A 25800-nucleotide genomic window follows, 5' to 3' on the forward strand; every position below is an offset into this window, starting at 1 on the left:
ACAATTATGTGACATCTTTTGTGTTACTACACCGAACTATACTTAGCTGAATCTTGGTAGTGAGAAGAATCTGAGACGTGTCATGTGGGCTGTTTTTCTGCAAATAATTATTTCCCGAATGTACATTACATTGTAGAATGACTTGTGTGGGTTAACTTAAACATTACACCTTTTTTCAACTCCTTGGTCTTCCCTCAGACCTGTCCACTCAGGCAAACCCGATTTCCAGTGGTCGGTAGTGAGGCTGAGGAGGGGGCAGGGCTGCACTTTCATTCGCTCATTTTATTTGAAGATTCAGAGAAGAGAAATTCTAACTATTACCGATTCAACTATGCACTTAGTTAAGCAACTCTCAGAAACTGGCACATTCTTCTCAGTTTTGTTGATAAGTACAAAGTTACCTTTTGAATCATGACATGTTTTGAATGAGAAGATGTTTGCTATTTGAACACTGGCCTTTGCTTCTGTTTTCAAAGGGAGGAAAACCATTTGTGGGCTGAAACCTGTTTCTCCTTTGTTATACTGATCCCTCAAGTCACAAATAGAATTTAGGGCAATATAATCTGCAGGCCACGTTACAGTCCTCAAGGCAGTTAATACCCACTATTTTGGTTGGTTCTCTGGCCAACTCTATAGATAGATGTGGACTGTCCCATTTTATAGATTAGAAAACTGAGGCTCAGCATCCAGGACTGATGATCACTCATTTGGGGCCTTAGTGAATTAGGAAAAAAAAAAAGGCATCCTTTATACAAATCTACAATGATTACAATATGAGTGACACGCCTAGAGTTGGTCCACAACCTTCACCACAGGACCTGGTGGCCTTGCTGGAGAGGTTAAGTCATTTGCCAGGAATCAAAGGCCAGCAAGGGAAGGGGGCTGGGCTTAGAACCTGGGTCCTTGGTCCTGTCATCCACTGAACTCTGATGCCTCTCTGATTCCCTCTCTTTAATGCATGGCGGAGTCTGGGACAGTCTTCATCAGAAAGGAAGGATGAGATCACGTAGGAAAGAACTGACTGAAGGGAAGGAGCCCTCATGGACACTTTGCGTTAGCTTCCCAATGTTCTGAGAGAAGAGGCGCCAGGTAACTGTTGCTAACTGCCATTTCCTCACCATCCGTGCCATGGGCATCAGGAGGACTAAGGCCCAACGGCCAGGGGGCTCTAGCTAGGGTTGCTTGGAGAGCTGCTTTACGCATTTAAGCAGACAAGAGGTCTTAAGACTTAGCTAGTCGGAAGATTGTCCTAGGATCCTTATAAAAGGCTCTGGCTTCTTTTCTTCTTTTTCTCTCGTTCTTTGTGATCCCTGCTAGTGGTAGGCCACCGTGTTTGGGTCACCGTGTTTTCTGAGCACACTTCCCGAAGACACCTGACCCAGTTTGACCTGTGTGTGAAAGCAGAGTCAATGACAGAGTCCTCAGTCTACGTCCAGTCTCCTCCCTGTGGGGCCAGCGATTCCTCTGTTTTAGTATTAATCCTGACATCTGGGGCAACAGACTCTGTTCTTCGTTGTTTCTGGGAGGGAGTCAGGGTTTCAGCTGGAATGGCAGTGACCCTTAAAAAAAAATCCGTTTAGTCAAATGTGCCTAAAGGAATTGTTTGCTAAATTAAAGACAGAAATACCTCTGGCTGTTAGATAAGAATGATTAGAGGCCCTTGGGAATCCAGGGGAATCTGGGAAAGACTTTCTAAATTGTCTTTTTCAGTTGCCAGAAGGTACCAGGGAATGAAATTATTTTGTCCTTCTGTTTATACATTAGTTTAACAAACACCGAATACCTATTACGTGTTAGACAGTCGACCCCTAGATTATCTTGATAGAGAAAACAAAAAGTTCTGGGGAGATGGAGAGTCATTCCCGGGAAGATAGCTAGAAATTTTTCTGGCTCACTTGGCAAAGTTGTTTGGGACCACTAGGTGGTGATATTCCATTGTGAAAATGATACTCTTCCACGACTGGAGGCCTCTGGTTCTTTACTGAGGCCAGGGTTGGCACAGCCAAAGAGATTTCCTTGCTGAGTACATAGAGAAAAAACCCACATTTCACCAATGAGATACAGGATCCAATTTAAGCGCCCTGATGAATGAATTAGTCCTTGAACAATTTAGAATATCATTGGAAGAACTATTTCAAGAGTGTGACAAATTCTGGAACATACCCAGAGGCCTAGGATTTGGGGAAATTGGGAGCTATCGATGATCCTGACAGTCATCAGTTGGGCAGAGACTGGGGGAGGCAGCCTTTGATAGGTAGAAAAATGAAAAATTATCTGAGGGTCTTATGCTGTTTTGCATCTCCTAAATTTATCTTGATCAAATTTTGCCTGTTTAAAAATTCAGGGAGGGTGAAATCAAGAAAATCAGATTTTTTTTTTTTTTTTTTTGAGTCTATATTACTTCTAAGGATGGCCCTGTTTTGGAAGGGATCTCCGCAAATAATTAAAACTCTCTCTTGGCCTCCGGATCAAACCCAACCCCTTTTGCCTGTCTTACAAGCCTTGAGAGGTAGGTTTGTGGCCTGGCTGGGCCCTGCTTGTCTCCCCAGTCCCAGTCCTCCCCACTTCTCCCTGGTGCTATGTGCTCTAGCCATGATTTTTTTCTTTTGGTTCTAATGAGTCATGTCCTCTCTTCAGGCTTTAAAAAGAAAAAAAAAATTTTTTCTGTACTTTTCTTTCAACCTGTACAATTCTTTTCTTCCCCCTCTGCCTGACTATTTTCTACTCATTCTGTAGATCTCAGCTCACATGTTACTTATTTGGGGAAGCTTTCTCTGACCACTGGCGGGGTGAGGCTCTCCTCTTTCACTTTTCTTCTCCGGGCCTCTGTGGAGCTCACGGCTTGTCCGTCACCACCTTCCACAGCCAGACTGTTAGTTCTGTGAGTGGCATCTGTCTTCACTGTGTATCTTGAGCACCTAGTCGAGTGCCTGGCACATTATAAATGCTCACTAATGTATGCTGAATGAGCAGATGAATAAAAATCGTATGTGACTCATCTCTTTTCTCCAGGGTACATATAACGTAGTAGTGAGAGCTAGTGGTACACAGAAGGAACTATGGTGACAAGAAGAGAAAGGGGCACTTTGGATGCTACCGTCTGAGACTATTAGGTTTTGGCAAGTGGAGATGTTTGTGGGGGTAAGTGGAGGGAAGTGATGAGTGATGCAGGTGAGAGAAGGTGGGGGGATAAGCAAGGAGTGTCGGGTTCTGGTCTGGAACGAGGGGAAGGCAGGGCTGGAGACAGCTTGTTGTTCAGGGCCTTGCACGCTGGGCTGGGGAGAGTGGGCTCTCTGTGAGAGCCATCGGTGGCTCTTGTCTAAGGGGGTGATAGGACTAAAGCAGTGCTTTAGAAATTGTTCATCTGGGGGCCTGTGGTGCAGTTGGTTGGACATCTGACTCTTGGTTTTGGCTCAGGTCGTGATCTCGTGGTCACTGAGCCCCGTGTCAGGCTCCACACTCAGCACAGAGTCTGCTTCAGTTTCTCTCTCCCTCTCCCTCTGCCCCTCTGGTTTGTGCCATGCTCTCTCCTTTTCTCAAACAAATAAATCTTTAAAAAAAAGAAATTGTTAATCTGATGGCAGCCAAACACGAATTGGAGAGAGACCAGCAAGCCCAGCGAGATCAGTTAGGCTATCACAGAAGTCAAGATGGGAGGTGACCAGGGCCTGGAGTCTGTGGGCGGCGACAGAACGGAGACAAAGGGGCCTGGTGCAAAGGAAAAACTAACAAGAACCTGGAAACTAGAAAGCAGGAGTGGGGGGGGGGGGGAAGGAGCCAAGGAATTTTCAGCCCGATTCAGTGAGGTGCTGTCAGTATCAGAAACGGGGAGGCCAAGAGGAAAAACCAGTTCAAGGAGAGAGAAAAGAATTCCTCCATCAAACCTTTACAATGGAGTTATGGCTTTGTATGCTTCTCGTTTATGGAAGTTCAATCAACGGACAGGGCCAAAAAATGAAGCACAAGTGGGAAGGAGTGACAGGGGAGTACAATGCAACGGGTGGGGGCTGTTCCAGCTCTGCCACTCAGTGAAAAGACAGCCCAGAGGGAGTGCGAGATGGGGAAGGCAAATTGGCCATTCCCCTTCTGATTTACAATACCCTGTGTATTTTATGGGTGACGAAGGGCTTATTTGAAGGTAATTTGGTTATTCACAATTTATGCCTTGTTTGTTGATTTTAGATCTGAATTTCCTGGCAAGATTTGAGTTTGTAAAATGTGTGCCAGATGCTAGGGTGGGTAGTGGGCAGTTACCAAGAAGACCCATCTCGGTCCCTGCATTAGAGCTGTGCACCATCTAGTCGGGTAGAAAGATGTGGAAGCATGAGGGCTAGTTGAGGTGAGCAGTCAGGGAGGGAATGGGTGCAGAGAGGAAGAAGAGCGTTGGTTAGTGTGGCAGAGCAGAGGTGGCCGTGGGCCTGGGGTTGGAGAGAGATCGGAGTCCTCATCAGAACAGCACAGAGTAGCCGCAGGAGAGGAGATCTCGGAGGGAGGGAATCTAGAGGCGGGAAGGGGATTAAAGGGCATGGCTGGGGAACACGCCTCACCAGACGGCAGGAAGAGCCATAGAATAGAGGAATTATCAGAGAAGATGGACGACAACTATGGTGAGGCGGATGAAGACTGAGAATAGGCACTTGATTTTCATAATTAGAAGTCAGTGGTGACCTCTGAGTGAACAGTTTCAGTAGAGTGGTGGGGGCAGAGGAAGGGGTCCAAGAGTGATTGGTGAGGATCTGGAAGCAACGGGAATACATGCTTCTTATCTCAGTTACAGCCCCAGTCAAACCCACCTAGATATCTCCCCCAGCTCCCCGTGAAATTTCCCTGGAGAACCTTTGGGACCTCTGTCCCTGGAATTCTTCCCAGCATGCTCTGCTACTGTCCACTGGAAGGGGCTCCCCATCATAGGACTCTGATCCAGAGGTAGGCTTTGCTCTGCATAAGCCTCCCGGTCCAGCCTGCCTGCAGTTCAGCTGAGACACAGCCCTCAGCTCTGCTTGCTGCATTTTATACAAAACATATCTAAACTGCTCCCTGCCCTAAGTAGGATCCACAATCCCACGTGGTTGCAAATGCTAACTTGCTAATCGCTCCCCTGGAGTTTGCTGCTTGCAATTACTTTGTCAGAATTTAGACAAGGCAACATACAACAATTTATTCCAGGATGCAGGGAGCTCTGGATGCTTTTTGGTCAATGGTTCCTTACCCTAGTTAGAGTGTTCTTTCCAAGAGATTAAAATAGGAGGAAATGTATGTACCCATGTAGTTTACCATTTCTAGTGTTCTCTGCATTCCTTTGTGCAGATCAAGACTTCCAGATGGTATCATTTTCCTGCTGCCTGGAAGATTTTTTTAACATTTCTTGTGGTACGGGTTTGGTCAATGATCAGTTCATTCAGCTTTTGGAAGTCTGAGAAGATCTTTATTTTCACCTTCATTTTTGAAAGGTATTTTTGCTGGGTAGAATAGGTTGGTGTGTGTTTTTTTTCCCTTTCAATAAAGATGCTGCTGCTTCACTGTCTTCTGGTGTGTGTTTCTGATGAGAAAGCTAATGTCATCTTTGTTCTTCTGCATGTAATCTGTTTGGTTTTTTTTTTTTTTTCTGGCTGCTTTCAAGACTGACTTTATTACTGATTTTAGGCAATTTGATCATGATGTGCTTTGGTGTAGGTTTCTTCATATTTCTTTCACTTGGGATTCATTGAGCTTCATGGATTTGTGGGTTTGAAATTTTCATCAGATTTGGAAAATTTTTACCCATGATTTCCTCAAATATATTTCTGGCCCCTATCTCCTTCAGGGGCCCGATTCCAATTACATATGTATTAGGGTGTTGGAAGTTATCCTGCGGCTCACTAATGCTCTTTTTGTTTATGTTTTGTATGTTTTATTTTGTTTTTTTTTTTTATTTTTTTTTTTAAAGATTTTATTTATTTATGTGACAGAGAGACAGCCAGCGAGAGAGGGAACACAAGCAGGGGAGTGGGAGAGGAAGAAGCAGGCTCCCAGCAGAGGAGCCCGATGTGGGACTCGATCCCGGTACGCCAGGATCACGCCCTGAGCCGAAGGCAGACGCTTTAACGACTGCGCTACCCAGGCGCCCCTGTATGTTTTATTTTGGATGGTTTCTATTGCCAAATTTTCAAGTTCACTAATCTTTCTTTTTCCTGTAGTGTCTAATGTGCTTTTAACCCCATCCTGTGTCTTTTTACATCTCAGATATTATATATTTTCACCTCTAGATGTTCGATTTGGTCTTTTTTATATTTTCCATGCCTCAACATGATTTTAAAGTGCTCCTTGAACATAAAAATACAGTTGTAATAACCATTATTATGTATTTGTCTACTAATTCTATCACCTGTGTCATTCCGGGATTAGTTTCTATTGCTTGATTTTTCTCCTTACTATGGGTCACATTTTCCTGCTTCTTTGCATGCCTCATAGCTTTTTATTGGATACCAGACATTGTAAATTTTACCTTGTTGGTTGTTGGGTATTTTTGCATTCCTCTAAATATTCTTGAGCTTACTTAGAAACATTTTGATCCTTTGGGGTCTTACTTTTAAGCTATTATTGGATAGGACCAGAGTGTTATTTAGTCAGGGCTAATTACTCCCCACAACTGAAGCAAAACCCTTCTGAGTCCCTACTCAGTGCCCCATGAATTAGGAGGTCTTTCCAGTCTGGCTAATGAGCATAAGAACTATTTCTGGCCCTGTGTGAGCCTCAAAGACTATTCCCTCTAATCCTTTTGAATGGTTCTTTCCCCAGCTTTGGGGTACTTTTCTCACACCCATGAGCTTATGAGCACTTATCTGAGAACTCGAGGGGACACTGTCTACAGATCTCTGGGGCTCTCTCTTTGTGCAGCTCTTGCTCTCTGGCACTCTGTCCTGTGAACTCTAGCTGCCTTGGCCTCTTGAACTCCTCAACTCAGGGATCTGGAGTTGGCCTAGGTTCCCTCTCCCTTTTCGCAAGTCTCTCTGGGCAATAAGCTGGGGCAATCATCGGGTCACCTTGTTGGTTTTCTGTTTTTCAGAGATCCCTGACCTCGTTGTTTGAGGCCTAATATCTTGAAAATCGTTGTTTCATATTTTTTGTCCAGTCTTTTAGTTGTTTCAGGTGAGAGGGAAAATCCAGTCCCTTTATTGGATCCATCCCAAGATGTTACTCCATCTTGGCTGGAGACAGAGGTTTATATTATTTAAGTTCAGAAGACTTTTTGAGGCCCTACAGACCTCTTGACTGTGCCAGGCCAAGTTGCTTATTGTCAGGCCAGGAAAAGGACTGCCTCTTGAAAAGGGCTTTCAACATAACTACAAGGACACCGAGCCGTTCTAGGAGAGACTGGGGACTCTGCTTTTCTTCTCTGGCCTTTAAGTCTCTGGCTTTTATATTTGGATTCGACGTACTATTTCACAATTCTCTGGTGGTGAGGGCTTTGGTCTCTTGTACTTTGAGAGCTTGTTTGGAGGTTCTAGCAGGGAAGTACAGCTGCTCATATACCCCTGACCGAATCATGGTCCTCCTCTATCAAAGACAGTGGTCCACTTTGACCAAGCTTGCAATTTTGGGGGGATGCACCTGGTACACAGAGCAGTGACAGAGGAGGGGGACACCTGCCTGGCCAGCCAGACCAACGGAATCAACCCTAGTGATCAGTGACAGAAGTCACAGCAAGATTGCCTTCACATCCTGGTCTCTTCTACTTTGCAACAGCACCTCTTGGCTCGCTTGGAATCTTGAATTTTTTACTTGGTTCCCACTTAGACTCTGTTTGTGTATTTAGGTCACCAAAAGCTGCTCCATCTGAGGCAAATTACGGTTTCTCAGTGGTACTTAAAGCAACCAGCATCTGCTCTTGCAGAGAACCACTAATCCAAAGATACCGTGTTCTACCTTAAAGACGAATTGCAGACATACATTTAAAAAGCAAATCCTGCATTTCAAGGGTGAATAAAATACCACTTTACAAAGCATTCCAGCTGGTTAAATTTAGGACGAGAAGAAAACATGACCCAAGAATATTCTCTGGCTTTGAGCCCAGGGTATTTTTCCTTTTAGAGTGAATTTGGTACATTTTCATTCATGTGGAGCTGTTGCCTCCCAGCATTTTATTCTGGGATGGAAGGTCAACAATGACTGCCTTGTTGCTAAATCCAATGGACACTTCTCAGTTATTAACCTACTTGACCTCTCAACAGTATTTGACGTGGTTGACAATTATTTCCTTCTTAATACACTCCCTGGCCTTCCTTCCCCCTCTCGTGCCTTTCTTCCCCTGCCTGTCTTTTCAGTTGGTACTCTCCTTGGTTCTTTCCTGAGCCTTCTTCTCTCATTAAACATGCTCCTTGGACTCTCCTATCCATGCCCATGGCTGTCCTGGGAATTTCTACATCCATGTGTCTAGCCTAAATATTTTCCCTGAGCTTCTTGTCAAGTATCTTCAGCTGCTCACTTGACATCTCCACTTGGGCAGCCCATGGGTCACTCAGTCTCACGTCAGCTCCTCCTCCCACATTCTCCATCTCTGTAAAGGGCACTTTTTTTTTTTTAAAGTATATTTATTTATTTATTTAGTAATCTGTACATCCAGTGTGGGACTCAAACTCAATCCTGAGATCAAGAGCTGCATGCTCTCCCAATTGAACCAGGCAGGCACCCCTGTAAAGGGTACTTCTAAACATCGAATTTCTCGAGCCAGGATTCCGTTTTGCATTTTATCTACCAATCAGTCCCCAAGTCCTATTGATTCTACCTCTTTCCATGCCTTCCAGCCACTATCATCTTCACCTGGACTCCTGGAAAAGACTTCACCTAACAAGACTTTCTGTCTGTTCCTTTTTTTTTTTCTTTTTTTTTTTTTTTAGTACATTCTGTTTCCATATTTCCAACCCTCAGGCCACTGCTTTCCCCCATCCATTTTTTTTCTCACTCTGGCCAGAGTGATCTTTCTAAAACATGAATTAAAGCCTTTTTTGGAATCTTGCTTAAAATCTTTCGATGACTGCTCTGTGCTCTTAGGACAAAGCCCTGGCTCCCTTTTTTTTTTTTTTTTTGGTTAAAATATACAAAAACTCTTTGTTGTAAATTCCATATAGTGAATTGATTCTCACGGGATGCCTCCACTGATTTTTTTCCTAACTCTTGCATCCATAGTCAACCTATAGTTTTAATTAAATGGTGTTTTGACAAGTAGAGTTGCATCCTAATCTAAACAACAAATCAAAACCAAACGAAGCCCTGATTTGTAGTACTTGCCGATTTCTTTAGTGCAAATACTCCCACCATGGTTGGTTTCCAGGTACCAGTGTGACATCACCGCACATGGAGTTGGGGAGAATTGCACAGTAGTGTATGGATGATAATAAAAAATGGTAGCATAATTAGGAAATCATGAGTTTTGAGAGTTTATTTTGAGTTTAATTGTTAGTTTACATAATTATTTTTAAGAATGACTGTGTTTAACAATCGGCTTGCAAAATCTTGAAAATGTGAATTGTCTCCAGCACATCACTGAGCACATCACGGCATTCACATTATAAATACGTATTTCCTAATATGGGTTGAAGTTAAAAAGATGAAAACTGCTCTGGAGACCTATAATTTTTTTAGGCCCGGGTTTAACCCCGTTTTTAAAAGTCTCCAGGGATGAAGTTGCATCGTCCCACATGGGACAAACCCATTTCCTTTCTACAGAAATACAAATTCTGAAACTTTCAAGAGGTATATTTTTGATAGTTCCTCTGGGTGACGTCTAGAGTTTCTGCTCACCCAGCACCCTTTCTGCTTGGGGTGAAGGATCAGTGTCTGATTTTCATCTGGGGAACCACCTTCCAAGCCCCGTTTAATAATACACGAAGCTCGTATGATGTTTACCTTCTTGCATATTACTTCCACCCCCACACTCTTAAGTTCCCTGCCACCCTGCTTTCCATCATTGAGTTCCTCAAACGAACAATGCTTCGCTCTCCTTTGCTGGCCTTTGTGTGTTTTGTTCTTTCTGCCTGTAACCCTTCCTTCACTTCCTTTGCTTGGCTAAATCATCCTTCAGGTTGCTTTCTTTGAAAAGTCCTCTCCGACTTCCTTTACCATCTCAGCCTGCCCAGCTCCCCAGACTGAATGAGATGTTAATCTGTCTTGCCACAGGTCAATATGATGGTTCCTCTATTGTAATACCCATCCTATCTCTCATTAGATCATACGCTCTATCTTGTTCACTTCTAGAACCCCAGCAACAAGTGTAAGGCTCAGCACAAAATAGTGTTTAGCTTCATAAACATTGGTTGAATTTTATTTTATTTTATTTTATTTTATTTTATTTTATTTTATTTATTCATTTGACAGAGACAGAGCACAAGCAAGGGCAGCAGCAGGCAGAGGGAGAGGGAGAAGCAGGCTCTCCACCGAGCAAGGAGCCTGATGCTGGGGCTTGATCCCAGGACCCTGGTCCATGACCTGAGCTGAAGGCAGATGCTTAACTGACTTAGCCATGCAGGTGCCCCCCTTGAGTTGAATTTTAATGCATCAGGAGCCACAGAGGTCTCAGTCCCCTTTGTTTGTAACCTAGAGATTCTGAGCAGGAGGACTAGTAGGAAAGACATTCTATAGTGATTCTTTGGCTCGATTCTGATTTCTCCACTGTTTACTTAACTGCTTTGGCAACCTGATCCAGTTAACAACTCTGACCCTTAGTTGCCTCATTAATAGAAATGCTTGAACTTCCTGGAGGCAGATGATTTTTTTTCTTTCTTGGGTTTACCAGTATTTTATGCATTATTAGTCAATTATACTGCCTCTCTTGTGTGATAATTATTCATGTTTTTGGGTACATTTTTATTTTTCTTACTGATTGGTCAAACTTCTTGATTCATATATACATATTTGCCATGTTTTATAAATATTTTGAATTCATTTTTTAATTTAAAATTTAAACTTTTTTTATGGCCATAGAAAAGCTTTTAATTTTTTTCAACCATTTTAAAATGTAAAATGCATTCTTAGTCCACTTGTACAAAAATAGGTGATGGGCCAGATTTGGCTTGCAGTCCTAGTTTGCCAGCCTCTACACTAATATGCTTATTAAATTTGAATGATCTTGCATTCCTAGAATAAATACCACTTGATCATGAATATACTGCCAGTGTTTTTTTTTGTTTTTTTTAAAGATTTTATTTATTTATTTGACAGAGAGCGCAGGAGAGCACAAGCGGGGGGAACAGCAGAGGGAGAGGGAGAAGGCACCCCACTGAGCAGGCAGCCCCATGGTGCTGATGCTGGGCTCAATCCCAGGCCCCTGGGATCATGACCTGAGCCAAAGGCAGTTGCTTAACCAACTGAGCCACCCAAGCGCCCCATATTGCCAGCTTTGATTTGCTAATGTTTTAGTTAGGAATTTTGTGTCTATATTCATAAATCGGATTGGTCTAGCAGAGATTTCAAACTAGTTATAGGACAGAGATATATTTTACTTGGCCTCCAAAATATTTTACAATTTTTTGAATGAATTGCCTATATTAAAAAATTGGGAGATATTAAGTGAAAAATTCGAGATTTCTGGCTTTTCTTTAAAAAAAGGAATGTGGCAAAACTGGGAGAATGTGGACCCAATTTTGTCACATTTTTAATAGAGCTGCTGTATGAATGTTTTGTATTTCATTAATTTCTACTCTTCTTTTTTAAAAGATTTTATTTATTTACTTGAGAGAGAGAGAGAGAGTGAGAAAGAAAATGAGCAGGGGGAGGGGGAGGGGCAGAGGGAGAGGGGGAGGCAGACTTCCCGCTGAGCAGGGATCCCGTCACGTCATGGGGCTCCATCCCAGGACCCTGGGATCACCACCCGAGTGGAAGGCAGGTGCTTAACAGATACCCCTGTCTATGGGGTATTTGCGCATGTACGTACATGGGAAGTTATGGTATGTATGTGTGTGTGTGTAGAGGGTGTGCGACGTGTGTTTGTGCTGTGTCTGTAGTACACTACGTACGTGTGGAGTGTGAGTGAGGTGTGAGGGAGACATTGAGGCCCACAGCCCGGGGGTGCTAGAGTGCTCAGGGCCTGTCAGAAAGACAGGCTTGGTCAGCAGACTCATCTGCCTTCTTGGGGAAAGCAGGGCCATCACCGTGACCCTTTCTGGATGTCCCCTTTGGACAGTAGTGTGGGTGAACAGGCCATTTTTCCTGCAGCGCCTCTGCCCAGGTTCCCACTCACTTCTGCCCTCCCTCTTCTGAGAAAAGAGTGACCTCCCTCTTTAAGAGAAGGAAGGGTCCAGTGTTCTAAGTAAAGGGGCCTTACTGTTGATGGTGAAGGTGGTGGAGACGGTGCCACCAGAGGGATCAGCTCGGGATCGGAATGGCATTGGGTTCTCCCAACTGAATAGGTTAGCTGCTGAGGGGGCCTTTATCCTGAGTGGGGGGGAGGTGGCGGTGTGGGCTTCAGTCTTTCCCTCCAGGCCACATTCAGATCCGCAGCTCTGTCCTGCTCTTCTGGGTCCCACCCTCCTGAGGGTGTGTCTGCACTTTGCTCACAGCTTCCTGAGCCCAGATTGTCTTCCCCAGTACAGGCTCCACAGTGGTCCCTGGCAGAGCTGGGAAGGGGCCACTGCCATCTTGGGCACATCACTCTCCCTTTCCCTGTGGACCTTCCTTTGCCTTGGCTCCAGAATGCTATGCTTTCTAACTCCTAGTGGGAATAAACACCCCTCTCGGGGGGTGTCCTCGGGTCATGCCTAACTCATGCTCCCATCTTGTTCCTGCAGGTCTAGAACACCTCCAGCCTCAGTGTCCTTTCTGCATCCTGTGGTTTGAGCCTGAGGTTGCCCATTATCCCTGGATGGATGGAGTGGCAGGGCCAGCATACCTCCCCACCCAGAAAGGACGCCTGGACGCAGACTCCCCCAGCCAGGAGGAGAATCAGGCACGCTCAAGTCCAGGGTGCAGGTATGTCCACCTGTCATTGGTTGGGGCCAGGGGAGTAGGCTCGCTCCTGCTATGGGCAGTGTTCACGGTATGAGCTTTGGGGGAAGGGCAAAGCAGGGCTTCATAAAGTGCCAGGTTTCAAACAATCCACAGGCCTTTATGTGACTCATTTGCACTTGACCACTAGTTTGCTGATTTCAGGTCTCCTTCTCTAGCTTCTCTCCCTGCTGGTAGCCAGCTGGCCCTGTGGCTTCAGGTTTCCTTTCCTGCTTCAAGAAGGCAAGTCTGCAAGCTGCACTTGCTGTTGGCCATGGGGCAGGATGGAGGGCAAAGAAGAACGGACGGAGGCTGGCCTTTGGGGCAGACGGGCCTGGGTTCAAATTTCAGCTTTGCCAACCTTGGACAAGTCACCTACCTTCTCTGCCTGAGGTTCAGATTTATCTCTGGTAAACTGGGGCTAATACTTCCTAGGATCACCATGAAGTGATGAGTGTAAATTGCCCAGCTCAGCCCCTGGTACTCAGTACATATAACTTGTCTCCCCACTTTCTCTCTTGCACCCTCCAACCTCGTCTTGAGTGGATCCCTGAGCCAGATATCCATCTGGCAACTTCCAACACCTCCCATTTTTAGATTTACATAAGACCAGCAGCTTTCCCTCCCACAGCAGCAACAGTCAGAGATTTGCAGAGCAGATGTCTTGGTGTGAAACTGTTCCCAGGAGGTGTCCCATGAATGTTTGCTGACAAAGCAGTGCAGGGACTGACCTCCCTTCTCTGCCTCCTGACACCTGGCTCTGGAGACTGAAAGCGCCTACCCTCCCTGCATCCCATGTGTTTCTGTCCCCTCAGATGCTGAGGGCCTGCGCTCCGCTCCACCACGCCAGGCTGCAGATGGGGGGCTGTGAGGTTGGCTGGAGCAAGCTGCTTTGGCCTGGACCTGTGCCAGGCTGCTCCCATCCAAGAGGAGGCTCAAGAGGCGGATGGAGAGAACAGAGTTTGGGAAGGGGCTGCAGCCAGTCCGAGCATGAACACTTTTCCAAACCCCACTGCACTGGGCCAGGGGAATGCTCCTTTGCGCTTGCTTGGGTCCGGTGATTACAGGTCTGAGCTTCAAAGCATGTTACAAACCTGGCTAATTGCTGGCTGGGGGAGCTAGGCGAGCAGGCCAAGTCCGCCTGCGTGCACGCCAGCGGCCGCGGGCCTCACCTGGGGCTGGCACTTCCAGCCGGGAGCCAGGAGCCCTGCTGTGGCCGCCCGGTCCTTCTGTCTCCTCAGCGAGGACTACCTTCGGAGCTCGGAGGAGGGGCCACCCCAGCTGCAGTTGCGGCCGCCGCCGTCGCGGTTGCGGCGCGGGCACCTCCTCCCCCGGGGCCGGCTTCGGATCGGTCAGGTGGAAACCTCCCCATTCAAACGGGCGCGGGCCAATCAGGGCCCGGCGCGCCGGCCCATTCAAACGCGCGCAGCAGCCGGCCTGGCGCTCCCGCCTCCGGGACACTGGCGCGGGGCGGGGGCGGGTGAACCTGCTGCCTCGGTTACGGGGGAGCAACACAGACGCCTCGGGTTACTGGCGGTCCTGGCCGGCCGCAGCGGGGCCGCCATGGAGCGCTCCCTGCACCGCGTCTCCCTCGGGAGCCGGTGCGCCCACCCGGACTTGTCCTTCTACCTCACCACCTTTGGTAAGTGCCCGCGACGGCTGGCTGCCAGGGCGGCTTCACCCTCCTCCCAGCGCCCCGGAAAGGGCCGCCCCCACCCACCCCACCGTGATAGGTGCGGCTGGCAGCAGCGGGTGCCCAGGGGGGCCTCAGGGCCCGGGGGCTCAGGCTGAGCAAGCCGCGGGCACCACCTGCTGCCTGGCCAGGGGGGCCAAGTGCAGCTGCTTTTGCCTCACTTGGCTGGAATAATCACAACCTGGTTCATCTTTCAGAGACCTGGTTTGCACCGCTAGAGTTTCCCCAGAGCAAGCAGCTCAGGGTTGAATCACGGCCTTGTTACTACATCTGGAGATTTCCTCCATCCTCTTTCCTTTGGTTCAGGGACAGGACAGGTGCGGAAGGAGCCCGGGTGGCCTTGGCTCCTTGTGGGCTCACCTTGGAAGCTGCAGTGTGACTGCTCCAGTGGATATCTGACCCACAGCAGATGTGGGAGAATTCTCTTCTCCAGGAGTGACCAGGCTCTCAGGAGGGTCGCGGGCCTGCTTGGGGGCTTGAGGTAGAAAGAAACAGGCAGTAGGCCCCTGCTCCCAAACCCCTTCCTAGCTCACCTGGGTTCCCCCAAATAACAGCAGGGCCGCAGCTGCCCCAAGGGTCTGGGCCAATCCAGCCTTTCAAGTAGCCATGATAGCGATGAGAGCCCTGTCCGAGAGCACAGCCCTTCACAGCTCTGTTTCCTCACTGGTTCTGCAACTCCCTGTGGAGAGCCGGTAGTATTTCCTCTGTGGAGGCTTGAGATCCAGAGAGAGGAAGGTCTCCCAGTGAGCCAGTGCCAGACTTGGTACCCGAGCTCAAGCCTTCTGAGACAACGTGTCCCGTACCTTTTTCTTTTTTTAAAGTTTATATACAACTTTCTTTATAAAGGTTGGGTAGTCCTGCAACATACAGGACTTTGCCCAGATTTCAACTACAGAACAGCCCAGGAGTTAGGCCCTCCCCGGCGTTCTGGCTCTCCTGTGCTCAGCCTTACCTCCATCAGCACACTTGCCTCCTCAGAAACTGCCTTTTTCTCTAGGAGCAGAGGAAGCAATAGGAAAGCAGTGGCTTGGCCACTAGCAATGGCCTGTGATCTAGCATCCTGGACTTCACTGGTCTAGTTGGTGGAGCGTAACCATGGGAGTCAGGAGGTAGCCACCATTTCTTGAGCACTTACCATGGCCATGCCTTGTGTCAAGTGCTTTATCTCATTGAATCCCCCCAACCCTTAGAAGCAGTTCTTGTTAACCCCACTGGGATGTGGGAGTCTACCAGACAAGGAAGGTTTCCAGACTGACCTGAATTGGTGGGGTTGGGGTGGTCAGGAAAGAGTGTGAAGGAGCCATGAGGCCCTATTACCTTAGCTGTGTCCTGGTTTAAAAGTAAAAATACAGTTCATTGTCTTTTCCTCCTTGTTATCTCCGTAAGATGGCTTCATTGTTGAAAACTTAGTGAAAAGAAGAAAGCGAAAAATCACCTGTACTCTGACTCCTCAGAAAAGACTGTTGTCAAGTTATATTTTGTTTATATCCTTCCAGACGTATTTCTGTGTATGTAGGGGTATGTGATGATTTGAAAAGAATCGAGACCGTATTGTATGTACAGTTTTAGAATCCATTTCTTTTCCTTACTGGTATAGTGTGACTGTTTCCTAGTGTCAGTCCATATTCTTCTACTGAATTAATCATCCTGCCAGATCTGGGAAGTCGGGGAGTGTCCAGACCAGCAGGAACTGGATCCTTCGCCCCGCCGTGGCCTCAGGGCTGGGTCGGATGGTTATCGGGGAGGGTTGCTGCTGGAACCAGTGACTGTGACCTGAGTGTGCCGCGGGCAGGCAGGAACCTGGTGGGGTGGGGAGCCTCCTGCTCTCACACAGTCTCCTCTCAGGTCTCTCCGAGGACACAGATCGACACTGGAAAGTTCTGCCCTGTTTCCTGCTTCAATTTTATTGCCTTGACAAATGCTGTCCCTCTTTCAGGCTGCTGATTTTCTTCATGCAGAGCGGTCTTTGCTTGTCTGCTCACGAATGAAGTTTTGTATCAGTGGTTACCAGACCCGGTCTCTTGGCAGAAGCGCCTGACAAGTCTATTAAAAACACAGATTCCTGGGCTGCGTGGGTGGCGCAGTTGGTTAGGTGTCCGGCTCTTGGTTTTGGCTCAGGTCTCGATCTCGGGGTTATGAGATCGAGCCCCGTGTGGGGCTCTGTGCTCAGCATGGAGTCTGCTTAAGACTCCCTCTCCCTCTGCCTCTCACCCTTGCTCTCTCTATCTCTCTCTCCCTCAAAATAAATAAATAAATCTTAAAAAGAAAACAACCCATAGATTCCTAGGATCTTGATAAGTCTGGGGAGGAGCCTGAGAGTCTGTCATTGTAAGAAGCCACGGAAGTATGTTGATGATCAGCCAGGTTTGGAAGCTGTGGATTCAGTCAGCTTCGGTAGCCAGTGTGAACTCGCTTCACATGAAGGTCTTTGCTAAGTTTACCTCAGTTCATTGCCTTTTCCCCAAGCCTGGCAAGTAGCCCTTGGCCTTCAGGAGGGCGCTTTGCCCTGATAGAACCAGCCGAAAGTGGTGCCTAGCTGCTGGCTTACTGAGCACAAGCATTTAAAGGGAGCGAAATTTCCAGAATCTCTGGAATTCTGAGGAGACAAAATTGTTTTCCGTCCAGGGGGAGTGCTGTAGGTATACTTCGAGGTTTATGTATTGTGTGTGTGTGTGTGTGTGTGTACACGGGAACAACGCCTTGTCCCCCAGTAAGAGGCACATTCAAGTAACATTATTAGTTGTCACACGCTGCCTTCTAAGGAAGTGTTCTGGCTTCAGGAGAGCGGAGTATGTAAACCGGGCCTAGAACCCAACTCTTCCAGAGATGACAAATGCGTTTTCTGTAGAACGGATGCCAGGCTGCTGCTTGGCGTGTGGGGCAGCGAGAAGCCAGGCCCTGAACTGGAGGCTGGGATCTGGCCCCGCCAGCTGCCCCTGGCTGGCCGTGCGGCTCAGAGCCTGGGCCAGGCCCTGGGCTTGGCCGGGAAGCCCCTCCAACAACTTCTCAGGGGCTCATCATTTGCTGGTCGGGTCCTCAGCATTTACTGGCTTTCCTGTCATTTGGGGTCTGTTTGCTTGGGAGCATTTAGAAATTCTCAGTTTCTGGCCTGTCAAGAGTCCTTTTGCCTTGTTTCCAATTCCGCTCAATTTTTTATTTTTGTTTTTTTTTTATTGTTTTATTTTTTTTAAAAGATTTTATTTTTTTATTTGACAGAGCAAGAGAGTGCAAGCAGGGGGAGCAGCAGAGGGAGAGGGAGAAGCAGGCTTCCCGCTGAGCAAGGAGCCCGATGTGGGACTTGATCCCAGGACCCTGAGCTGAAGGCAGATGCTTAACTGACTAAGCGGCCCAGGCGCCGCTCCGCTCTATTTTTTTAAAACCCTTTTTATTATGAAATATAACACACAGAAAAGTGTCCCCCCAAATGACATGCGGTTGAGTGACTCATCACAAAGCATTATACCTGTGTAACTTTCATGGGGTGGAGGTGGGGGGCGGTCAAGATTGCCAATATCCAGAAACCTCATGTTCGACATGCAGATTTTTTCTTTATCATTCAGTTCAAAATAGTTTCTGATTTTCATAGTCCTATTTTCTCAAGTCTTTAGGTGATTTGGACGTGTGTTTCCTAATTTCCAGATAGTGGGGGTTTTCTGGTAATATTTTTATTCTTTGTTTCATATTTTGGTCAGGGAATATACTCTGCATCCTTTCGGTCCTCTGATGGCCCAGGATACAGTCAGTTTTTATAAATGTTCTGTGTGTACTTGAAAAGCTCCGCAGTAGTTGGGCGTAGCGTCCTTTGTGTCAGGTTTTGGTCGAATTTGCTAATTATGTTGTTCCAATGTTCCATATCCTTGCTGATCTCCCCCCACCCCGCACCCCCAAATTGTTCTATGAGTTACCAAGAGAGGTGTGTTAAAATTCCTCCTGTGGTTGTACATTTGTCTCTTTGTCATTAGAGTTGTCTTACTTTTATATATTTTGAAGCAATAGTAAGAGCATACAAGTTTAGAACTATTATCTTAGTAGTGAATTGAAACTTTTATTATTATGAAGCTTTCTCTTTATTTCTAGTGCAGAGAAAGTCTACTTTTCCTGATGTTAACGTAGCTACCCAGCCTTCTTTTGGTTAACAATGCATTGCCTGGCGTATCTTTTTCCATCTTATTTCCGTCAGTCTTTCTGTTTCTTTATGTTCCAGGTGTGCTGCGTCTCTTACAAACGGCAGGCACAGAGTTGTTATTTTGCTTCTTGGTGCAGACCTAGGATGATCTCTTCCTTCAAAAAGACATTTGCTTTGGGTGCCTGGGTGGCTCAGTCGGATAAGCGTCTGCCTTTGGCTCAGGTCGTGATTCCGGGGTCCTGGGATCGAGCCCCACATTGTCAGGCTCCTTGGTCAGTGGGAAGCCTGCTTCTCCTTCTCCCCCCCCCCCCCACGCTCCTTCTCTCTCTTCTCTCAAATAGATAAATAAATAAAATCTTTTTTTAAAAAAGCTATTTGCTTCTGTCAGGTGCTTGAGGTCACCAATGATCTGGGATAATTCTGATGTTGGGGATTGGGATTATCTGAGGTTGAACTGCGGTCTCTTGAACTGCATCTCATCACGGCTCATGTATTCCTGAGGAGCAACCCTTTAGGGTTCTGACCCAAAAGGTCAGGGCTCAGAAGGATCCCACTCTTGACGGGCCCTGGTCTCCCACTCCTGCTCCTCTTGCCCTGTGAGGCAGACAGAAACTCTGCTCAGCCTCTCAGCTTCTCCGTCATCTCTCTGGAATTTGAAAACACCCCAAGGAGAGAATTAGCCCAGGAAAACATTAAACTTCATTCCACGGACCTCCCTCCCCCCAGAGCCTGCTCCGTAGTTCCTCTCTGTCTTGTATCTCCAAAAAGCTGCTTTTAATATTTTGTCCAGCTCTTCTAGATTTCTTCTGTGGGCCTGTCATCCCAGAAATAGAAGTCCCCTACCTGTGTTTTCTAATTTTTCTGAGTCGTTTTTACTCTTTTCATCTCCTCTCCTTTCCTCCCTCCCTCCCTTCCTTCTGCCCTTCCATCCTTCCTTCCCTTTTCCTTCCCTCCATCCTTCCTTTCGTCCTGTCAGTGGGAGTGCCTATTCTTTGCCAGGCCCTCCACGTACGTACGTTAGCTCTCAGTTTTACAAGAACCCTCCCAGAACTGTATGAGTCTTCTTTCCATTGTACAGATGAAGAGACGAAGATGTAGTGATTCAGTATTATCAGTGGCAGGCCCAGGATCCAAGCCAGGTCTTACGGACTCCAAAACCCACGCTTTGCTCATAGTTCCTTCTGGGCTTCCTCCCTCGTGTTTTCTGTATTAGACTTGTTCTGCTGGAAAACTTTGATAGTGAAAAAAATGACACACTGTAAGACATAATGAAAATAAATCACTGACTTCATGGTGTGGCTTAAAGCCATCAGCAAGGATGTAACAGGTGCTCATTATTACAACATAGCATATTTAACTATGAAGAAGAAGTCTGTAATATGAATTAGGTAAGCGTGGCGAATCATTTATAAAATGTGGTGAAACTGACAATTTTGAATTAAAGTCATAATAAAATCTAAAGGAACATCATGAAAGGGAAGGATAGGGTGAATTTTCTATATATTGTGGTATTGTACACAAATGTGTGTAAAAGAAAACCATTTGCTCTGCGGGGGAAGCATTTTCATGAACGTGCTGGGCTGTCTGTGGGTTACTGTGAGACAATTCCAGATTTTACAGTTGAATTGGTAATGAGTACGGTTTGAATATATCACAATTCTTTAGGGAGAACAATCAAGGACCTCACAAATGGAAGGCCTTTTCTTTCCTTAGTCATAATACAGTGATTTATCTTAGAACTGTGTTTTCTTAACAATTTTAAAAATTGAAAAATTGTCCCAGCATTGAGCTCAGGTTTATGTCACCTGGCTTTGGAGGGCAATAGGGGTCTATATTAATTATATATTGCTTCATAACAAAGTACCCCAATACCTATTGGCTTAAAAACCCCCCGAACATTCAGTATCTCCTGGTTTCTGTGAGTCAGGAATTTGGGAATGGCTTTGCTGGGTGGTTTTTGCTCAGGGTCTCTGCGGCCAAGAGGTTAGCCGACGTATGCTGGCGAGAGCAATCTATTCCTGGAAGGAAAAACAGCTTGGGGAGCCACATTTAATATCAGGTTGCACAGGAAGTGGAGAGTCAGAAGAGAGGAGTCGTAATGACCCGTCATCGTCTCTATTTCACCACTGCAGCCCCCTGCCCCCTGGGCTCTGCAGGCCTCCTTCCACCAGCAGGCACCAGCATAAGCCAGGCTGTTTCTCCAAATGGAACTCAACATTCTCCGTCTTCGAAAGAACAGTCTCTTGAAAGGCTCCACAGGGCTGCATCCCCAGAGCTGGATGGCTCCCATTTCTCCAACACCCCTGCAGCCTGCCATTTCTCCTTTAGAGGGCAGAAAGTGAGATCGGTAAACACGCATACCCCTCTCTGAGCCTTGGTCAGTCTGCCCTGTGGGTCAGGCAGCCCAGGATCACAGAGAGAGGGGTGCCTGGTAGCTGCTTGGCTCCCTCCCACTCTCCTGCACACACAGCTTGGGATACAGACTCGTCCCCACAAATGGAGGGGAAATCTGTGAGTGTTGGTGGCTGGCCAGGCTCCAGGGAGACCCAGCCTCCGTTGTACATTTGTCCTGACATCATCCCCCTTCCTGTGGCTTTCAACACATGATAGCTCTAAATGGGGAGTTGCTTTTGAGGCGAACTGGGTTTTGAGATGACTGCTGCTTCACGCCAGCCGGGCAATTCCCTCGTAGATGTATTCTCTGCATACCCCAGGGCTCCACGAGGTCCCTCTAGGACATGTTCCTGCTGATCCCTGAGCCCAGCTATGGTGTGCAGCCCCCATCTTCTTGCTTTGAGTTCTGAGTACGCCCCTCCCTGGCCGCGTCCTGAGAGTCACCGTTCACCTTCCTGTGGTCCTCTCCAGGGTAAGGTCTGCCAGACTGAATTTCTTGAGCTGGCTTCCATGCCCTTTTTTTCTACGGGGCCCGGTGAGTGTGAATCCCCCTAAGTACTGTGCGAGCAGAATCTGGGTTCAGTGCCTTCTCTGTGCCTTCTGAAGCTCACTCTTACCCAGTATGTTTCCTGTCACATGTGGCCCTATCTCTCCTCCCTTTGTCTCTGGGCCCTGACTCCCACATACTTCTGCAGCCTCTCTGGGTCCCCATCACCACCTCCCTTCGCAGACAGAGTGCCCAAATGCAGCTGCATGGGAATTGGGGGCTGTGCCCTCTCCAGGGCCCCTGAATACCCCAATGAGAATGGCTCCAGGCCCTTTAGCCTGGACGTTCCTGGGCACTCTCAGACCACTCCCTGGCCCTGGGCAGAACGTGGGGATAATGACAAGATTGGAGATTCAAGGGGCAGGTGAGGGGCTTGGTTACTTAGATCAGCTGAAGGCCCCAGGTTGACTTCCTCTTTACCCAGTGGTTTCTTTTTTTAGACTTGGAGACATTTCTTTGAGCCTGCCCTCTTTGTGGCTTCCCTTGGCTTCTGAGCAAAGCTGTGGCCCCTGGTGCTGTGCCTGACGGCTCTCTTTGCTCCTGAGCCCCAGGGTTGCACTGGCAGATGCAGTGGTGCACAGGCGTGGCTCTGGAAGACCGGCTCGGTGTACAGGCCAGAGTGCTGGCGTTGGGGCAGCATTCGGGTCTCTCATTTGGGGATGCCTTACCCGGGTCACTCGGCCTAGGGCAAGTCCCCTTCCATATCTGGGCATGACTGTTCTGGCTTCCAGTTGAGGAGTTTGGGCAAGATGACTTCAGGGCCCTTGAGACACATTCATTCGATGGATTGGGCCAAGGCGGGGAGGCAGAAGGGACAGCCGTGGCCAAGCAGGGTGGGGGTAGGGTCTCATTCTTCATTTTGCCCTTACCTGTGAGCCCACAGATGGGCTGGGGGAGGGTGTGTCCCTCACTGGGCCTGAGTCTGGTCTGCTGGGCTTGGTTTCTCTGCTGTACCTGGGTAGAGGGCACGATGGTTCTCCCCGAGGAGGCCTGCATGGCAAGGCCTGCAAGGGGAGCCGGCAGACTCCTCTGATTTCCGAGTCAGTCTTTGCTCCAGGCCCATCCTGTGCTCCAGCTCCACTTTTTGGCCTTGCCTATGCTCCTGCGCTAGTCATTGGGCTGTGGGTTTCCTGCGGGTGGGCACCTGGCCATTCAGATCTGTCCTTCCAGACTCAGGGCCCCATGCAGGTGCCTGGCTAATGTTTGTCAAGTAGAACTAGCAACCATTTGTGCTAGGAGATGCCTCCTTCCTGATTTCTTTTTTCTTTTTTTTTCCAAATTAACATATAATGTGTTATTGGTTTCAGAGGTGGAGGTCACTGATTCATCAGTCTTATATAATACCCAGTGCTCATTACATCGCACGCCCTCCTTAATGTCCAGCACCCAGTTACTCCATCCCCCACCCCCTCCCTTCCAACAACCCTGTTTGTTTCCTACGATTAAGAGTCTCTTATGGTTTGTCTCCCTCTCTGATTTCGTCTTGTTTTATTTTTTCCTCTCTTCCCCTACGATCCTCTGTTTTGTTTCTTAAATTCCACATATCAGTGAGATCATAGGATAATTGTCTTTCTCTGATTGACTTTTTTCACTTAGCCTAACACCCTCTAGTTCCACCCACGTTGTTACAAATGGCAAGATTTCATATTTTTTTGATGGCTGAGTAGTATTCCATTGTATATATATATACCACATCTTCTTTATCCATTCATCTGTTGATGGACGTCTGGGCTCTTTCCATAGTTTGGCTATTGTGGACATTGCTGCTATAAACATTGGGGTGCAGGTACCCCTTCGGATCACTACATTTATATCTTTGGGGTCAATACCCAGTAGTGCAATTGCTGGATCGTAGGGTAGCTCTATTTTTAACTTTTTGAGGAAACTCCATACTGTTTTCCAGAGGGCTGCATGAGTTTGCATTCCCAACAGTGTGGGAGAGTTCCCCTTTCTCTGCATCCTCGCCAACATCTGTTGTTTCCTGACTTGTTACTTTCAGCCATTCTGACTGGTGGGAGGTGGTATCTCATCGTGGTTTTGATTTGTATTTCCCTGTCCATCCTGATTTCTGTGAATGGGCCGTCGGGTAGGTGATGGTGTTGTGCAGCTCAGGGGTTCCCACAGCTTTGGAAAGCCAAATATGTTCTGGCCAAAGCTGCCTTTGCACTGGTAATAGTTTCAGAAAAAATGTTTTGGGGTTAAACACAGTCGCCTTTGGGTTCATGAGATTGGATCTGTGACTGCTGGCCATTTCTGTCTGTTTCAAACCCTTCTCCTAGCCCACACTGGATCTGGCACAGTTTTTGTAGATTTCTCATCTCTAGAGGGCCCCAAAGTGGTAATGCCTCAGATCTTGAGCTAATAATGCCACAGATTGTCTTGGCGCCTTTCCTGCAAGGACCTCCTCACCCTCCAGCATTATCTGATCTACACACAGCTTGGCAAGTGCAGTAGCCCCTGTTATTAGCCCCCCTCGCAGCTGGGGGGACAATCTGGCTCTGAGAGCAAGGACAGTAGTTGGGGCTGGAACTGGTACAGGCCTCCGGGCTTCTGAGATCTATGCCCTGGGCGGGAGAGCAGCAGGAATTTCTGCTGGGTGAAGAGCTGGACAAGGGTTTGCTGGAGTCTGAATTGCCTGGGTTTGCAGTTTAAACACCCCCAAAGTGCGAGGAGCAAGTGGTTTCCAGGTCCCAGGAGTTGGGGGACTGCTCAGAATTTCCCTCCTTTCTATTCTCTGAACCTGCCTGGCCTCCCTCCAGCCAGCAGCAAAGCACAAGCCCAGCCACAGTCCCAGTTTCACTGGGAATGTCCAGAGATAAATAGTTGGGATGATGAGAGGACATCTCACTGTGCCATGGGGAGCAGTGGAAGGACTTCAGGCTTGAGATCTAGAGGAGAGAACCTGTAGACTGACAGCAGAACCATTTCTGGGCAATAAAAGATACTGAGAGGCCACTTCTGGCTCAATATATGATGGAGCATTGAATAGTCAGAGTTATTGCAAAAGAAAAAGGGCCCCCATTGCAGGAAGTGAGCTCCCCATCACCAGAGGTGATCAAGCAGAGGCTGATGACTGTAAGATAGGGTTGTCATGGATGCAAGGGCTTTCTGGTTGCTGTGTGGGGTTGCTTCAGCTTGGAAGGCCCTCCCCCATCCTCCTTGCCTCCCCAGTACATGTCTACCAGGTGGATTGAGTTCACTGGTTTCTTGAGTTCCAGGAAGAGTCCACTGGACTGAGGAAAAATTTTCAACATGTCATTGAGGAAGAAGAGTATGATCCTTCTCTCTTCTGTCCATGCTGAAGGGCCACTGGGCATCTGTGAGGATGACTTGATGTTTTGTTTTGTTTTATATCACCTTTAACAAAATTAGAAAAGCCAGGGGAAAAACTAACTCCTCATTCTTCACCTGCTTTCCAGCCCTGGCCCTTCCGTTATGTTCACATCCCCCCCCCCGCTTCCCTTTTTTTTCATTTCCTCTTCATATTTTTAATTTAATTTTAATTTTTTATTTTTTTAAAAGATTTTACTTATTTATTGGACAGAGAGACAGCAAAAGAGGGAATACAAGCAGGGGGAGTGGGAGAGGGAGAAGCAGACTCTCCCCTGAGCAGGTTGAGGGGCTGGATCCCAGGACCCCGGGATCACGACCCGAGCCGAAGGCAGACGCTTAACAACTGAGCGAACCAGGCGCCTCTAATTTTTACTTTTTAAAAGATTTTATTTATAAATAAAGTGAGAGTGAGGGTGGGGAGGGGCAGAGGGAGAGGGAGAGAGAACCTCAAGCAGACTCCCCACTGAGCGTGGAGCCCTACTTGGGGCTTCATCTCGTGACCACAAGATCATGACCTGAACGGAAATCTAGAGTCCGTTGCTTAACTGACTGAGCCACCAGGCACCCCACTTCTTCTTATTTTTAATTATAGCAGCGCTATAGTTCATTTAATTTGTATTGTTGAAACAACAATAGTGATAGATTTAAATTCCTCTTGACTTCCCTCTCTCCAATTCTAGAGGCTATCCCTGGTTTTTCATTTGGCATCCTTTCAGAACACACACACACACACACACACGCAGAAATATA

The 25800-nt window shown here is 47.4% G+C and overlaps 1 protein-coding gene across 3 annotated transcripts in view; it reads left to right on the forward strand.

The window, feature by feature from the left end:
* Positions 1-12763: 12763 nt before the first annotated feature.
* Positions 12764-25800, forward strand: part of RGS3 (regulator of G protein signaling 3) — a 115395-nt gene continuing 102358 nt past the window's right edge. For 2 of the 3 annotated variants that reach the window (XM_057313694.1, XM_026513810.4), the window contains exon 1: positions 12764-12942. In XM_057313694.1, the coding sequence (XP_057169677.1) occupies positions 12840-12942 (103 nt within the window). In that variant the 5' untranslated portion in view covers positions 12764-12839. Of the gene's footprint in view, positions 12943-14408; positions 14600-25800 lie in introns of those variants that run through there. The other variant, XM_057313699.1, reaches the window with a different exon arrangement.

Source organism: Ursus arctos, unplaced genomic scaffold, assembly GCF_023065955.2.
Source record: "Ursus arctos isolate Adak ecotype North America unplaced genomic scaffold, UrsArc2.0 scaffold_18, whole genome shotgun sequence".
Classification (NCBI taxonomy): domain Eukaryota; kingdom Metazoa; phylum Chordata; class Mammalia; order Carnivora; family Ursidae; genus Ursus; species Ursus arctos.